At 41.4% G+C, this 17,466-nt stretch overlaps 1 protein-coding gene across 2 annotated transcripts in view; it reads left to right on the top strand.

Moving 5' to 3' along the window:
* ap2b1 (adaptor related protein complex 2 subunit beta 1) overlaps positions 1 to 17,142 on the top strand; it is a 79,562-nt gene extending 62,420 nt beyond the window's left edge. For both annotated transcript variants that reach the window (XM_046324521.1, XM_046324512.1), the window contains 4 exons: positions 1,434 to 1,518; positions 1,719 to 1,805; positions 10,431 to 10,585; positions 14,919 to 17,142. In XM_046324521.1, coding sequence (XP_046180477.1) covers positions 1,434 to 1,518; positions 1,719 to 1,805; positions 10,431 to 10,585; positions 14,919 to 14,993 — 402 coding nt within the window. In that variant the 3' untranslated portion in view covers positions 14,994 to 17,142. The remainder of the gene's footprint in view (positions 1 to 1,433; positions 1,519 to 1,718; positions 1,806 to 10,430; positions 10,586 to 14,918) is intronic.
* Positions 17,143 to 17,466: the final 324 nt, after the last annotated feature.

Raw genomic sequence — 17,466 nt, 5'->3', positions numbered from 1 at the left:
AGGCCGGTCAAAAAAGACAGACAGACTAAAAACAGAGGAGGATCTGTTCGTGCGGGACTGTGTCTTGCAGGAGGGAGAGAGCAACATAGGCATGGCAAAGAGTTGACAGTCTTAGACTGAAACAGAACTTTAGGAAATGGCCTCTGAAAAATGGACAGACCTGTTACACTTTGCTTGATCACTTTCATACCGTGTGCTGCGATACAAAGCTGACTGCACCAATAGACTGTACCGAAGAGCAAGAGACCCCTACCATTGATTAAGTAAATATATTACAGCATTCTCTGTATTACCTCCTTGACTATGCGGTATTGCAAAATTATCATCTTAATTGATCAATCATAATCTTTGTTTCTTTTCATTGTGTTTTTTAACGTAATAATAAATCCTATCTTCATAAAGAAGTATAGTTCTCTCTTGCTTTGACAAATGCTGACTAATACAATTAAATACCTTACATATCCTTTTACGATTGTTGATATGTGATCAGAGTTTAAAGTTAAATTGTTCTCTTTGAAAAAATATTACTGGTGCCCTCAACAACGTTATTCATTTAAAATATTAGGCAAATGAATTAAGTCACTAATTATCAACACCTATTAGACCACTAAAGTTCCTACAGAATTAAGGCACGTCACTGGAATAGCTTTGTTAATCCGGTCTCAAAAATGGAATACATAGCGCTTTTAAAGCTCTGTAAATGATTTGGTAATATGCATAAAAGCATGTAGGCCTATATAATGGCAATATATGACAGCTACTCAGCTATCCTGGAGCCCATCCATGAGCAGACTTTATTAGTTCCAGTCAGCTCATTCTCACTGTTTAGTGGCTCAGAGAGATGGAGCCTGAAAATATTCAGCCCAAAGAACCCTAGTGGACAGGGCTCTCCAGCTGAGACAGCCATTTTGTGTGTGTGTGTGTCTTCAGTGCCTGGCAGTGCGCAACTTGCACACGGTGTTCCTGTCAAGTACGGTGATGCCGGCTGGAGTCTGGTCTCCTGCTAATGTCTTCATGAACAGAGTAGGGACAGGACTACCAGCCGATGCCTAAGGGTCACTCTCCTTGAGGCCAGCCATGATAATCAAGTTCAGAGAGAGCGCAGAGTGCCCATGAGGGCTGTAGTCCTTTAGTCGGAGAGTCCAACAGCCCAGACACTTGATCAGCTTCAAGCCCTCGCCACCCACACTCACAAATGGAAACGTCTCCAGTCTTACTTCTGTCTAGACATGACACACTGCATGAACATTTCAACAGCACTTTTTCTTATTTAGAGCAATTCTATATTTACAGCTGTCTCTCTCAGCTGTGTTTCAGCTGAGACACAGCTGTGTCTTCCATTCCATTATGTCCAAATCAGCCCCCTCTAGTGCACATGGCACTGACTGATGTCATTAACTTGTCATTAAGTTGACGTTGTCTTTCGTCCACAGGTGGCTGTGAAGAACAACATTGACGTTTTCTACTTCAGCGGGCTTATCCCACTCAACATCTTCTTCGTGGAGGATGGCAAAATGGGTACGTGTGTCTGGAAGCAAGTCACAAACACTCAATATCCAGGTCATTACCATAGCAGTAGATTCATTATCACCAAAGAGTTCGAAGAGTTTATTTTAGACCAACTTGAGGACCCTTGGTATAAAATAGACTCTTCACAGGAAGTAGCTCCCTGCTCAGTTCTGGTGTCACTCTTCTTTTGTTCCCCTCATCTGCATCAGAGCGACAGGTGTTCTTGGCCACCTGGAAAGACATCCCCAATGAGAATGAGCTGCAGTACCAGATTAAGGAGTGCCACTTAAATGCAGGTAGGTCTCCTTACATCTATGGATGAAAGTTATACAGTACCAGTCAAAAGTTTGGACACACCTACTCATGCAAGGGTTTTTATTTTTTTTACTATTTTCTACATTGTAGAATGAAAGCGAAGACATCAAAACTATGAAATAACACATGGAATCATGTAATAACCAAAAAAAAGTGTTAAATAAATCAAAATATATTTCATATTTTAGATTCTTCAAAGTAGCAACCCTTTGCCTTAATGACAGCTTTGCACATTCTTGGCATTCTCTCAACCAGCTTCACCTGGAATGCTTTTCCAACAGTCTTGAAGGAGTACCCACATATGCTGCTGCTTTTCCTTCACTCTGCGGTCCAACTCATCCCAAACCATCTCAATTGGGTTGAGGCCGGGTGATTGTTGAAGTCATCTGATGCAGCACTCCATCACTTTCCTTCTTGGTAAAATACCCCTTACACAGCCTGGAGGTGTGTTTTGGGTCATTGTCCTGTTAGAAAACAAATGATAGTCCCACTAAACCCAAACCAGATGGGATGGCGTATCGCTGAAGAATGCTGTGGTAGCCATTCTGGTTAAGCGTGCCTTGAATTCTAAATAAATCACCAAAATATCACCAGCAAAGCACACCTCCACACCTCCTCCTCCATGCTTCACGGTGGGAACCACACATGTTGAGATCGTACGTTCACCTACTTTGCGTCTCACAAAGGCACGGATGTTGGAACCAAAAATCTCAGATTTGGACTCATCAGACCAAAGGACAGATTTCCACCGATCTAATGTCCATTGCTCGCGTTTCAAAAAAAAATCTCTGGGTTTTCCTTCGTCCACTACTCGTCCACTACTCCATGGTATGAAAACAATGATACAGGTCTGGAATTAAAATGTGTACTGTGTGCTCAATGTCTATCATCAGAGCTGTTCACGCTGTGCTGTTGAATTTGAACCTTGGTGGCTATTCTTGTCGTCTCGAGCGTGATTCAGTCTTGAAGCACTTTGTGAAGACATAAGAGTTGATCCACAACGCCGCTACTATTTATGGGTGAAACACACACCACTTAGTCATCTACACAAATTTCAAAAAGGCCTTTGAGATTGTGAGTCTCATCGACAATCTAGCTGCCTGTAAAACTAGTTTTAATGACTCCAACCCAAGTGTATGTAAACTTCCGACTTCAACTCTGTCAAAAGTTCAATTTATTTAAACTTTTGATGCACTTAACAAACGATGGACAAATGATACATGGTCACCTGCATCATCCATCAACATATGAGCCCTGTAGAAAACCCTTTCCCCATTACATGCTTAGTCAGTTTTTAACAGATATTAAATCTCTGTGTGTGTGCTTCGGTGACTTGGTGGTGTTTTGGCCTGTTGTCTTCAGAGCTCAAGTCTGAATCACAATTACTACTATCCTCCCCTTTCACTGATCTAACATGTTGAGCCAACTACAGGACAGAGAGGGCAGTTATTGTTTTGGGAAGGTAGTATCTGGAGGGGAGTAGCTTTAGTTATTGTTTAGTCCACATGCAAGGTCTGATTTACCAAAATGGACAGGTGATCTTTGAAACCACAAAATCAAATAATTTCCTAATTTGTGTTCACCACACTGAAGCCAGTTGATTAAACACATAACTGAGGCATTAGTTTAAAAGAGATGCTACTGGTTTACTGGAGAACCAGATAACATGACTAGGGGTTTTAAGTTGTAGCATGTGTTGCAGTAACCACAACATCACCGCCTTAAGTTCCAGGGTTACACACCTGCCTACAATTTATTTGTCAATATCATTCCATGCACACCTACAGGAACACATGTGCACACACATACAGATTCACACACACCCTCTCAAACACACAAATGCACAATCATATTCTCTCTATATTTCAGCATTTTCATTCCAATAATGCCTGATCCTCCTACGTCACTCTGGGGTCAAAGTATTGACCCTCTCCAGCCCCAGGTTACAAGGACAGCTCTGCTCATGCATTCCCTCACCTTGCCAGTGATGAGCAGCTTTGGAGTGTGGAAATTAATGGAATGATTGGAGGCTCTTTTCATGTTCATTGTCACTGGCACTCTGTGAGCTAAATACAGTGTCAGAGGAAGCTGTGTTCTATAAGCTTCTTTAGAGAAACGCTTTTTCTGGGAAATTAGTTGTTGGTTTCATTAGTTATTTGTACTTCCATTTCCACACCTATTAAATTGTTCTATAGGTAGCTATTGTAAATTCAGACTGAAACGGTGAGTCTTTCTCATCTTCATATTAAGATAATGGTAGAGCAGTGGTATTCAAACTTTTTCAGCAGGGACCCCATTTTTTTCCCACCATCCCAAATCTAATGAGACAACCTTAGTGTACATTTAGATTTTTACATCAAATAATCTTCAATTCATTACATTCTTCTCTTTTATCAAAATTAAGAGAAACAATGATTACATTTCCTCAATAAAATTGATTTTTGAATTGAATCTTTCTTAAAAAGTACAAACAAAAGTTTGTATATTGTCCCATAAAGTAATCTGTACTCTGCTTGACATGCAGTACTCCATTAGCCTAATTTAAAACAAGGCTTTTTCCACAGCCACTATAGAGCCATGAGAGGTAGGCTAGTTGAAAACAACTGCGACCTGGCCAAGATAAAGCAAAGCAGTTTGACACATACAACACATACATGGAATAAACAAACATACAGTCAATAATACAGCAGAGAAAGAAATCTATATACATTGTGTGTAAATGAGATAAGGGAAGGCAATAAATAGGCTATGGTGGCGAAGTAGTTACAATATAGCAATTAAGCACTGGAATGGTAGATGAGCAGAAGATGAATGTGCAAGTAGAGATACTGGGGTGCAAAGGAGCAAGATAAATAAATACACTATGGCTATGAGGTAGTTGGATGGGTTATTTACAGATGGGCTATGTACAGGTGCAGTGATCTGTGAGCTGCTCTGACAGCTGGTGCTTAAAGCTAGTGAGGAAGATACAGTGGGGCAAAAAAGTATTTAGTCAGCCACCAATTGTGCAAGTTCTCCCACTTAAAAATATGAGAGGCCTGTCATTTTCATCATAGGTACACTTCAACTATGACAGACAAAATGAGAAAAAAAATCCAGAAAATCACATTGTAGGATTTTTAATGAATTTATTTGCAAATTATGGTGGAAAATAAGTATTTGGTCAAAAACAAAAGTTTCTCAATACTTTGTTATATACCCTTTGTTGGCAATGACAGAGGTCAAATGTTTTCTGTAAGTCTTCACAAGGTTTTCATACACTGTTGCTGGTATTTTGGCCCATTCCTCCATGCAGATCTCCTCTAGAGCAGTGATGTTTTGGGGCTGTTGCTGGGCAACACGGACTTCCAACTCCCTCCAAAGATTGTCTATGGGGTTGAGATCTGGAGACTGGCTAGGCCACTACAGGACCTTGAAATGCTTCTTACGAAGCCACTCCTTTGTTGCCCGGGCTGTATGTTTGGGATCATTGTCATGCTGAAAGACCCAGCCACGTTTCATCTTCAATGCCCTTGCTGATGGAAGGAGGTTTTCACTCAAAATCTCACGATACATGGCCCCATTCATTCTTTCCTTTACACGGATCAGTCGTCCTGGTCCCTTTGCAGAAAAACAGCCCCAAAGCATGATGTTTCCACCTCCATGCTTCACAGTAGGTATAGTGTTCTTTGGATGCAACTCCGCATTCTTTGTCCTCCAAACACGACGAGTTGAGTTTGTACTAAAAAGTTCCATATGACATTCTCACAATCTTCTTCTTGATCAACCAAATGCTCACCAAAACAAACTTCAGACGGGCCTGGACATGTACTGGCTTAAGCAGGGGGACACGTCTGGCACTGCAGGATTTGAGTCCCTGGCGGCGTAGCGTGTTACTGATGGTAGGCTTTGTTACTTTGGTCCCAGCTCTCTGTGGTTCTGGGATTTTTGCTCACCGTTCTTGTGATCATTTTGAGAGATCTTGCGTGGAGCCCCAGATCGAGGGAGATTATCAGTGGTCTTGTATGTCTTCCATTTCCTAATAATTGCTCCCACAGTTGATTTCTTCAAACCAAGCTGCTTACCTATTGCAGATTCAATGTTCCCAGCCTGGTGCAGGTCTACAATTGTGTTTCTGGTGTCCTTTGACAGGTCTTTGGTCTTGGCCATAGTGGAGTTTCGAGTGTGCTGTTTGAGGTTGTGGACAGGTGTCTTTTATACTGATAAGTTCAAACAGGTGCCATTAATACAGGTAACGAGTGGAGGACAGAGGAGCCTCTTAAAGAAGAAGTTACAGGTCTGTGAGAGCCAGAAATCTTGCTTGTTTGTAGGTGTCCAAATACTTATTTTCCACCATAATTTGCAAATAAATTCATTAAAAATCCTACAATGTGATTTTCTGGATTTTCTTGCCCCTCATTTTGTCTGTCATAGTTTCAAGTGTACCTATGATGAAAATTACAGGCCTCTCATCTTTTTATGTGAGAGAACTTGCACAATTGGTGGCTGACTAAATACTTTTTTGCCCCACTGTATGCGTTTCCAACTTCAGTGATTTTTGCAGTTCGTTCCAGTCATTGGCAGTAGAGAACTGGAAGGAAAGGCGGTCAAAGGAGGAATTGGCTTTGGGAGTGACCAGTGAAATATACGTGCTGGAGCACGTGCTAGGGGTGGGTGCTGCTATGGTGACCAGTGAGCTGAGATAAGGCGGGGCTTTACCTAGCCAGTGGGTTTGGCGATGAGTATGAAGCAAGGGCCAGCCAACGAGAGCGTACAGGTCGCAGTGGTGGGTAGTGTATGGGGCTTTGGTGACAAAACGGATGGCACTGTGATAGACTAGAGTAGAGTGTTGGAGGCTATTTTGTAAATGACATCGCCGAAGTTGAGGATCGGTAGGATGGTCAGTTTTACAAGGGTATGTTTGGCAGCATGAGTGAAGGAGGCTTTGTTGCAAAATAGGAAGCCGATTCTAGATTTAATTTTGGATTGGAGATGTTTAATTTGAGTCTGGAAGGAGAGTTTACAGTCTAACCAGACACCCAGGTATTTGTAGTTGTCCATGTATTCTAAGTCAGAACCGTCCAGAGTAGTGATGCTGGATGGGTGGGCAGGTGCGGGCAGCAATCGGTTGAATCGGTTGAAGAGCATGCATTTAGATTATGATTTTCCAACGCCGATACCGATAACTGGAGGACAAAAAAAAGCTGCTACCGATTATTCGGCCGATTAAAATATATGTGTAAAAAGAATATATATATATATTTTTTGTAATAATGACAATTGCAAAAATACTGAATGAATGAACACTTATTTTAACTTAATATAATACATATGGGCTTTTGGATGGGTGTTCTTAAGGTGATTCCACAGGTTGGTGGTATGTTTTGATTTAGCCGTTGCTGACACCATGCTTACATCTTTATCACAAATAAGACATCTTGCTTTCCCTGGTGCCACTTCCATGTAATAGTCCCACACTGGTGCTCTGCTTTTCTCTGCCATCTGTAAAACACACACACAGCTCTGAAGTGACAATGATACTGAAGAGTCTGCTTAGGAGACAAATACTCTCAACTGTTTGAATAAAAAATAGAGTTTAAGTTACCTGTGATGAATGTTGAAAACAAAAACTAATTTCTATATGCAGGAAATGCTATTTTAATAATGGACATGGTAAGAATTGACTACCAAAGTGCAAGTAATAATTCCCATGACACCTTCTAGCAAAATCTGAAAAGCGGTTCCTTCATTCCATAGGATATTTTTAGATTCACTTAAAATAAGGTCAGTGTTTCGTGTAGGTTTACACCACCTTGCCAATTTTATAACTGTGTAGATATCCATAGGACAAGGTAACTCTAATCAATATAAGCGAAGATAAGTTTTTTTGTAGTGGATTTATGAAAATATTTTAACAAACGTTACCTTATCCTAGTGAGATTTACACGGGTATCAAAACGCTGAGGCGGTTTAAGCACGAAACACTGACCTTATTTGAAGTAGATCAAGACATTCTGTATGGAAGACATGAACGGTAAAATAACGAAGGAACTCCTTTCAAGTTCAGCCGCAAGTTATTGCAGGAATTATAACGCGTCGACTATTTCTTTCTAAACCATATACCTTTGACTATTACGAGCCTGATGCTGCCTACCACCCCTCAGTCAGACTGCTCTATCAAATCATAGACTTAACTATAATAAACACATAGAAATACGAGCATTAGGTCAAATCCGGAAACTATCACCTCGAAAAACAAAACGTTTATTCCATTCCATATTTTATCTAACGGGTGACATCCATCAGTCTAAATATTCCTGCTACATTGCACAACCTTCAGTGTTATGTCATAATTACGTAAAATTCTGGCAAATTAGTTCACAACGAGCCAGGCGGCCCAAACTGTTGCATATACCCTGACTCTGCGTGCAATGAACGCAAGAGAAGTGACACAATTTCACCTAGTTAATATTGCCTGCTAAACCTGGATTTCTTTTAGCTAAATATGCAGGTTTAAAAATATATACTTCTGTGTATTGATTTTAAGAAAGGCATTGATGTTTTTGGTTAAGTACACTTTGGAGCAACTACAGTTGTTGATTGATTATTTTTTATAAGATAAGTTTAATGCTGCTAGCAACTTACCTTGGCTTATTGCATTCGCATAACAGGCAGGCTCCTCGTGAGGCAGGTGGTTAGAGCGTTGGACTAGTTAACTGTAAGGTTGCAAGATTGGAAGATTGGCTTCCCCGGAGCTGACAAGATAAAAATCTGTCGTTCTGCCTCGTTCCTAGGCAGTCATTGAAAATAAGAATGTGTTAACTGACTTGCCTAGTTAAATAAAGATTAAATAAAGGTGTAAAAATGGACAATTAAAAAAAATATCAGCAAAATCAGCGCCCAAAAATAACGATTTCCGATTGTTATGAAAACTTGAAATCGGCCCTAATTAATCGGCCATTCCGATTAATCAGTCGACCTCTAATACTAATGGTATGACTGGTATAGCAAACCCGAAACATTTGTTACCAAGTTGGCAATGTACTAGCTAGCTAATGAGGGTAATCTCTCATCACTTTAAATGGTCTTGAATCATGCAAAGGCTGTTATTAGAATACAACAGACATCCTTTCTGCCCTTAAAAAGACTATTCAACAATTCACGTTCTGCCTAGAAAATGACAAGCCACTGACCACTTAAGTTGCCACTCGCATTCAAACAAAATGGGGTAACAAAGAACAGTCACCTGCCATCTATGACTGACAAGTGTTGCTCCAAGGTAAATGGTTAGAGCGTGGGAGCCTTGCCCACCAGAAGTCTCCCTGCAGACTATAACCTAATAAAGACACGTCGTACAGGAAGATGTTCCACTGCACTGTAGGAGAGATCAACTTCTCTTTTCCACTGTCACTAGTCCTGCCTCTCTTTTTTAACCCTTTTTCTCCTTCTCTCCATTCACCGCCTGCCTCTCAGGACTCCTTTTCAAGGCTCTTCGCCTCACCTCTCCACTCCCTCTTTCCCTGAAGGAGACTTCACACAAGCTATTTAAAGATAACCCACACCATGCCCTGTTGCCCCCAGACAACAGGGTGACTAGGGGGTGAGAGTGGTGGCACTGACCAGTGCTCAGGACAGGACCTACAATGGGACATGGGCCTTAGGGTCAGCGGTTATGGTAGTGGTAGTTAGTCCTTTGACCTATGATTTTAAGCCCCTTAGTGTCTAGTGCCATCCCCCCACATCTAGATGTGAGATCTGGAAGTTGTAGTAGCTACTCCCTGTACTGACAGTCCACAATAAGAGTGCAGCATACGCACTGTTAGAAGTTACCCTAGCTCTGTTCCTTCCTTAAAGTCCTACTTAGATCGTGACACATTTTTCTTTCCTCACATAGAAGCACAAAGGAGGGACTTACTTAGCTCCTGCAGTTGTTTTGTGAAGCTAATGTAGATGTATTAGCGGAGCTGCTCCCTGCTGCCAGTAGTTAGCCAGGCTCAGAGAAACCAGAGGAATTAGGCAGCTGATGTAGGTCATGGAAATGTAATGATATATCAGGCAACGTGTGTAGTCTAATATGAGTCAAGAGCAGCGAACAGGATATGATAATGCTATTATTCAGAATTTTGTCTTACATTAAATTTTAATTTTAATCTAATCCCTAGTTTTTAGATGAAGCTGCAAACCAATAATGGAAACTCTTCCTAATCCGTAGACTAGAGAATGAAGCATGCGAAAATGAAGTTGCTATTGTACAATACCTCAGTCAATAGATAACTCCTCTCTCAGTTCTGTATGTCGAAATGAGTACTGTAAGTACAAATAATGAATTTGAACTGCTGAACCGCAATACACGAGAGAATGCACTTATCCAATGTGCACCTAACAGTAGTCAACCTTAGAATACAGGCCTTGGGGCTAAGCTTTGCCTATGTGGCGCTGATTTCCACCTAGAGTTGCAAAATTCAATTTTTTTAATTTTTTATTACATTTTCAATTTAAGGATTCCCTCTCAGCTTATTCCCTCATGATTCCAGAAATCCTTTAACCACGATACCCCCCCAAAATGTTTTACATTTCGATCCCAACTTCAACTATATTCCTGACTCTTATGTAATGTGGCCTTGTAGACACGGTGTCAGGGAAGCTGCAAAACGACAACATCTACACCATCGCCAAGAGGAACGTGGAGGGCCAGGATATGCTCTACCAGTCCCTCAAGCTCACCAACGGCATCTGGATCCTGGCTGAGCTCCGCATCCAACCCGGCAACCCCAACTACACAGTAAGACACCCACCGATCCTCAAACCTCCTAATTCAGAACTCTCACATATTGTAGAACGTTTTTGTCGGTAAAGGTCTGAAGTGCCAAGCAGAAGGCAAGGTAGCACACTCATATTTCCTGGCAAGGAGGGTTGGCTTTCATACATCAAATAAAACCATACTCATTGGTGGATGATATACCATTTGTTGACTGTATTAATATTTCCACCCTTCCCTCACTGGAGTATGAGGGATAAACACATTGTGTTTTTTCCCCTCCAGCTGAACATACCCCAAAGGCCCTAGACAGCAGCTTCTCTACATTCTCTTATAATAAATCCAGGAGGTAGTACAGTGGTACCTAGAGATGGTTTATGGAAGTAATGAAAGTTATCGATCTTCTTTGTTTAACACACACCCAGCCATATCCTGTTCCCTCATCGCGGGCTCATTGGGAATGACCTGTCACCTGGCAGAGTAATGGCAGGCCATGAACAAGGTCAAAAGCCCCATGTAGCACTGCTAATAGCTCCTTAAGGCAGGCTTGGTCAGGTGCATCATGTCAGTTTGTCTAGTGAGTCCAGACTCATAGACAGGTCCTTTATTGATTCCTTTCTTAGCCATTCAAGGACAAACATGCATACATCCTGATGAATGTATTCAGGTGAGGTCGAAAACATTTTATATTTACTTTTTTTTAAACTTTCTTGAGAAATGTCTTGACTCCAGTTTCCTATTATTTATTTCAAGTGCTTTCTTTTCCCTAAGTTATAGTCCTGTACTTTTTCTTTGGTTATGTCACCTCAGCGGAGTCTCTGACAACTCGTCACCGCCTTGATCTCTTCTCTCTTTAACAGGTCTCTATGGCTCATAGTGTAAAGTTAGAGGTTGTTGTCAGGGAAGATCTGTGAGCTCAGTGATCAAGCTGAAGGCTCTTTAGAAAAACAGTGTAGCAGCACAATCATATTTCCTGGCAATAAGGAGGGCTGACATTCATACATCCAATAAAACCAAACTCATTGGTGGATGATATTCCATTTGTTGACTGTATTAATTGTAAATGAACACAGCGATAGCCTTCTGTCCTCACCAGATCAACTGTCTATCAGTATTTTCTTATTGTTATTCCTCAAGTAAACCACCTGTGAAAACCTTGATAGCAGGGAGTGTCACAACACCTAAAATGTGATTATTTGTGTTATGCATTAGCAACAATTCTCGTGTTCATGTGAAGCTCCAGGCAAAAAAAAATGTCAGCATCAGTAAACCATGGAGGATTACCAGCTCTCTGACTATCTCTATGGCAGTGCTTACCCACTGGTACTCTCCACAGTGGAACTTTAGTGCTGCTGTCCCCAACTGCTGTGTTCTGCCTGCCACAATCTCTCTGACTGCCTGGCTGGGTGACTACATTAATCTCCAGATTAGCGCCTCCTCACCCTGATTGTTTTACAGGCAGCTATTCAGGCACTGTCTGCTCCCTGGCTTGATTACCTGTGATGGGCGTCTCCTCAAGGAAAAGCCTGTTTGGCCTGGCTGGCCATGCTGTCAGTCTACAGCTAATTGATTCATAATGGGAATTCAACCCAGGGTCCCCTCAGAGCAGTCGTGCTGCTGCAGCCTGTGGATAACAGTGGGATAGGGTAGATTAATTAGACTCTAGAAAGAGAAAGTTCCTGGGGAAACTTCATTTGCAAGCAAATAAATCCACAGACGATGCAATCTCAACCACACTGCACACTGCCCTAACCCATCTGGACAAGAGGAATACCTATGTGAGAATGCTGTTCATAGACTACAGCTCGGCATTTAACACCATAGTACCCTCCAAGCTCGTCATCAAGCTCGAGACCCTGGGTCTCGACCCCGCCCTGTGCAACTGGGTACTGGACTTCCTGACGGGCCGCCCCCAGGTGGTGAGGGTAGTCAACAACATCTCCACCCCGCTGATCCTCAACACTGGGGCCCCACAAGGGTGCGTTCTGAGCCCTCTCCTGTACTCCCTGTTCACCCACGACTGCGTGGCCACGCACGCCTCCAACTCAATCATCAAGTTTGCGGATGACACAACAGTGGTAGGCTTGATTACCAACAACGACGAGACGGCCTACAGGGAGGAGGTGAGGGCCCTCGGAGTGTGGTGTCAGGAAAATAACCTCACACTCAACGTCAACAAAACTAAGGAGATGATTGTGGACTTCAGGAAACAGCAGAGGGAACACCCCCCTATCCACATCGATGGAACAGTAGTGGATGGTAGTAAGTTAAGTTCCTCGGCATACACATCACGGACAAACTGAATTGGTCCACTCACATAGATAGCATCGTGAAGAAGGCGCAGCATCGCCTCTTCAACCTCAGGAGGCTGAAGAAATTTGGCTTGTCACCAAAAGCACACAAACTTCTACAGATGCACAATCGAGAGCATCCTGGCGGGCTGTATCACCGCCTGGTACGGCAACTGAGGGTAGTGAGGTCTGCACAACGCATCACCGGGGGCAAACTACCTGCCCTCCAGGACACCTACACCACCCGATGTTACAGGAAGGCCATAAAGATCATCAAGGACAACAACCACCCGAGCCACTGCCTGTTCACCCCGCTATCATCCAGAAGGCAAGGTCAGTACAGGTGCATCAAAGCTGGGACCGAGAGACTGAAAAACAGCTTCCATCTCAAGGCCATCAGACTGTTAAACAGCAACCACTAACATTGAGTGGCTGCTGCCAACACACTGACTCAACTCCAGCCACTTTAATAATGGGAATTGATGGGAAATGTAAAATATATCACTAGCCACTTTAAACAATGCTACCTAATATAATGTTTGCATACCCTACATTATTCATCTCATATGTATACGTATATACTGTACTCTATATCATCTACTGCATCCTTATGTAATACATGTATCACTAGCCACTTTAACTATGCCACTTTGTTTACATACTCATCTCATATGTATATAATGTACTCGATACCATCTACTTTATCTTGCCTATGCTGCTCTGTACCATCACTCATTCATATATCTTTATGTATATATTCTTTATCCCCTTACAGTGTATAAGACAGTAGTTTTGGAATTGTTAGTTAGATTACTTGTTGGTTATTACTGCATTGTCGGAACTAGAAGCACAAGCATTTCGCTACACTCGCATTAACATCTGCTAACCATGTGTATGTGACAAATAAAATTGGATTTGAAATCTTGCTTGTGACCAACTGGTTTGAAAGCCGGCTCTGCTATGGGTTAAAAGACTGTTAACCCGTCAAAGCAGTTGAGAACAAACACTTATCCTATGACGTCAGGGCAGTGGAAGACTGATAATAGAAAGTGAGCTATTGTGATGGCCATGGCTACGTTTTTTCCCCATACATAGATAATATACTGGGGTTAATTCATTGACAGTTAATATCAACCTTTCTGTGTCTCTGAGGACAAGTGTAGGGCTTTGTGCTCCAGTCTATACACACCATCATATACGTAGATATTTATATTCCGGACTCTGGCATTGCTTTATTTCTTAATTCCTTTCTATTTATTTCGGGGGATTTGTGTGTATTGTTAGTTACTACTACACTGTTGGCGCTAAAAATATAAGCATTTTGCTGCACCTGCGATAACATCTGCAAAATATGTGTACGCAACCAATAACATTTGATTTTATTTAGTACATAAAGTACAACATTATTGTTGCTAAGGCACTGAAAGAATGCACCTAGCAAAGGCTTAGCACAGAGGCCGAACATGTTTTCAAAATGGTCAAGGGCTGCTTTTGTGGGGCCAATTTATTGACAGACTCCTCTCAGACAAATACCTTTGGGACAGCATCAAAAGGCCTGTCATGGAACAGTGAGAACATATGGACCAGGCCATAATAACAGGAGAATGTCTGACTACGTACTAGTATTTATTCATGTTGTAGTGGTTGTAAAGAGGAAGTATGGATAGAAAGTGAGACTTCTAAAAAAAAAAAAAAGTTTTTTAAATGAACATGTTTTTTTAAATCCATCTGTGGAATCCAATAATCAGGAAACGTGAGTAGGGGTGGTAAGATTTTTCTATTAGTCTCAGACTTAATTAGGCCACTGTCAATAGAAACTGATTAATGCAAATGTTAAATCTGGTCGAAGGAAAGTGCATTGACTGATTTAATATACTTTGTAGACATACTCAATAACACTATTATATTATGTTATGTTTACACGAAGTGTCCCGAATGAAAAGAGTTGCAAAGCAATTAAACTGTTGTGCAGTGGGTAAGGTGAATTGTTCAGAGTTATTGAGCTGATGGGTAACCTACAGTGTAGTTGTACATCAATCTATATATTTGCATGTCCTCTCTTCCAGCTGTCCTTGAAGTGCCGGGCTCCTGAGGTTACCCAGTATGTCTACCAGGTGTACTACTCAGTCCTGAAGAACTGAACTCTCTCCGTCCACTCACTCACCACCCTCCACTCCACACCTCTCTCCAAACACAAACAGCAGCTGTTAGCGTTCTAGTCATGCATTATTCCTCTCCACCATCCTTACGGCCATGGGAGAATGTGACATCCCCAGTCCATCCTTAACTAAATGTCTTAATGTCGTAAAATGTGGTTGATGGTGAAGCTCTCCAAAAAAATAAACCTTTCATATTCACTAAGCCATCACCCCACCTCTTTGTACTGTATTTCCAATATTGAAAAGTGTAATATCATATTTGTTTTTGTGTCTATTCTTTTTAATGCTTTATATTCTTCCGTGGTACTTTTGCTACTTGCCCAACCATAATCGATTGAGTGCCATCTACCAGACCTTGCTGGAGCCGAAAATGCCAGTTGAACCAATTGCTTAGTCTCCATGATGCATCAAGTACCATTTTGAGCCAATATGGCAGTGGTGAGAGCAGAGCCGGGGAACATGAAATAGATTTTAATGCATTAGTGGATTTCATTCTGTTCTCGTTTTAGTAACCACTATGATAAACCACTATTTATGGTAGCTATTATTATGTTTACTTCTGTCTGTCATTCCTTTTTTACTGGTGCTTGCAGGCAGCTGATCCTTTCATGCTTCTCATCCCTTTTCTGATTGCTCGACCTGCCACAACAATAAAACACCGCTATAGCCATTCCTAGATTGTCATTCCTAGATTTCCAATAATCCATGTCCTTTTGCTGGTTTTGTGCTGCAGTATTAATGAATATGCCAATAGTGAGTGTGGAATGAGTTGTCCATTCTGTATTGCTGTTCTCATGTTACATTGATTGCAATGAGATAGTATGTATTATTCTTTAATTGTAAGATTGTTATTGATATTCTATTTGCAGCTGTTCATCTAAACAGAACTCAAACCCTGGGTCAAACCCAAAGCCAGGGTCAATATCATTTGATATTTTGCTTAGTAGGGAACAACCCCATACTGTCAATGACATGCCTAGTGTATGTGTTTGTGTTATTGTGCTGTTAAAACCACCTCTATGATTATACTGTGCAGTGACCTGGTATAGTTTGTAGACATGAAGTTCTGTACAACTAATGAAAGATTATTATATTACTACCAGAATAAGTATGCTTGAAATCCATAATAGAACAACAGTGGCACTATATTCCAGTTATGTACCAAGTCCTCATGTGGAAGTTTTATTTTACCTTTATTTAACTAGGCAAGTCAATTAAGAACACATTTTTATTTTCAATGACTGCCTAGGAACAGTGGGTTAACTGCCTGTTCAGGAGCAGAAAAACAGATTTGTACCTTGTCAGCGAGGGGATATGAACGAACTTGCAACCTTTCAGTTACTAGCCCAACGCTCTAACCACTAGGCTACCCTGCCGCCCCAGTGATCTAAATAAGTTTTATTTATAAATTTATACAAACTGATGTGATTTTAATATGCCATATCTATGAACATTGTTGTTATACCTCTGCTAGTTGAGCTCAAACATTTTAATAATTTTTATTTAAGCCAATGTAAAAAGCAGTCTCAAGGGTACCAATTGTGTTTGTGACTTTAGCTTCTTAATTGTATTGTTACCATACATGCTGATGTGCCTGTGAACCTGCAATAGAAGCAGTGTCCAATGCTCCCAAGAAATCTTAGTGGTCAGTTTCCCTCACTCAAAACGACACTTAGCTACATGGGAAGGTCTGATCTTTGGCCACAGTTTGATTGTATGTGTCCCCAGCAAGATGTTGGGTAACACTTGTTTGGGATAGTCTGTAGAGCATCTAGATGGACTATCAGTAACATTTTAACTATCTACTAACCCTAAACTTAACCCTTACCCTAACACTTAATCTAAAACAAACCGTAACCTGGTAGTATGACCAGATGTTATTATAAAGGCGTATTTGGTTCTGGCTTTCCCACCCAGAACTATGTTTGAGAAAAATATTTAATGTACTTACTCATAAGCCCAGCAACCAGGAATAGGCCAACAGAACAGCTGTAGTAAGAAATCATGTGACAACTGAAATGACCATATGTTTTAGCCTTCTCAAGCTAGCCTGTTGATCCTGCATCACTCCTCATCCCCAACTTGTCACTGTATCCGCTCTTATTTCAATAAAATGTCTGTTATAAACTTATGCAGTGCCTGATGTTTCACTGTCATTGGTTCACAATCCATAATCAGTCCAAAGGTAATATGGCCAGCATGAGGCACAGCCAAATGCAGGGCCGGCATTGTGGGCGGGCCCTAGGGGGCATGGCCGCCCTACCGTACCTCCTTGCCTGTTCAAATAAAGTATTGATAATTTATTTGACCGAGACGTTCGCCAACAAAAAAGCTTTTTAATCTCTGATAAAGTATCAGAGAGTGAAACAGTGCCCCTCTATCTCCATACTTGTAGTTCATGTATCTGATGCTGTCTGGAAAAAATAAGTATAGCACGTCATACTTTTTCTGCCCA

This window comes from Oncorhynchus gorbuscha, linkage group LG02 (genome assembly GCF_021184085.1).
Source record: "Oncorhynchus gorbuscha isolate QuinsamMale2020 ecotype Even-year linkage group LG02, OgorEven_v1.0, whole genome shotgun sequence".
In the NCBI taxonomy this organism is placed as follows: domain Eukaryota; kingdom Metazoa; phylum Chordata; class Actinopteri; order Salmoniformes; family Salmonidae; genus Oncorhynchus; species Oncorhynchus gorbuscha.
Note: the sequence above shows the minus strand (reverse complement) of the source record. Positions and strands in the feature narration are given on the sequence as shown.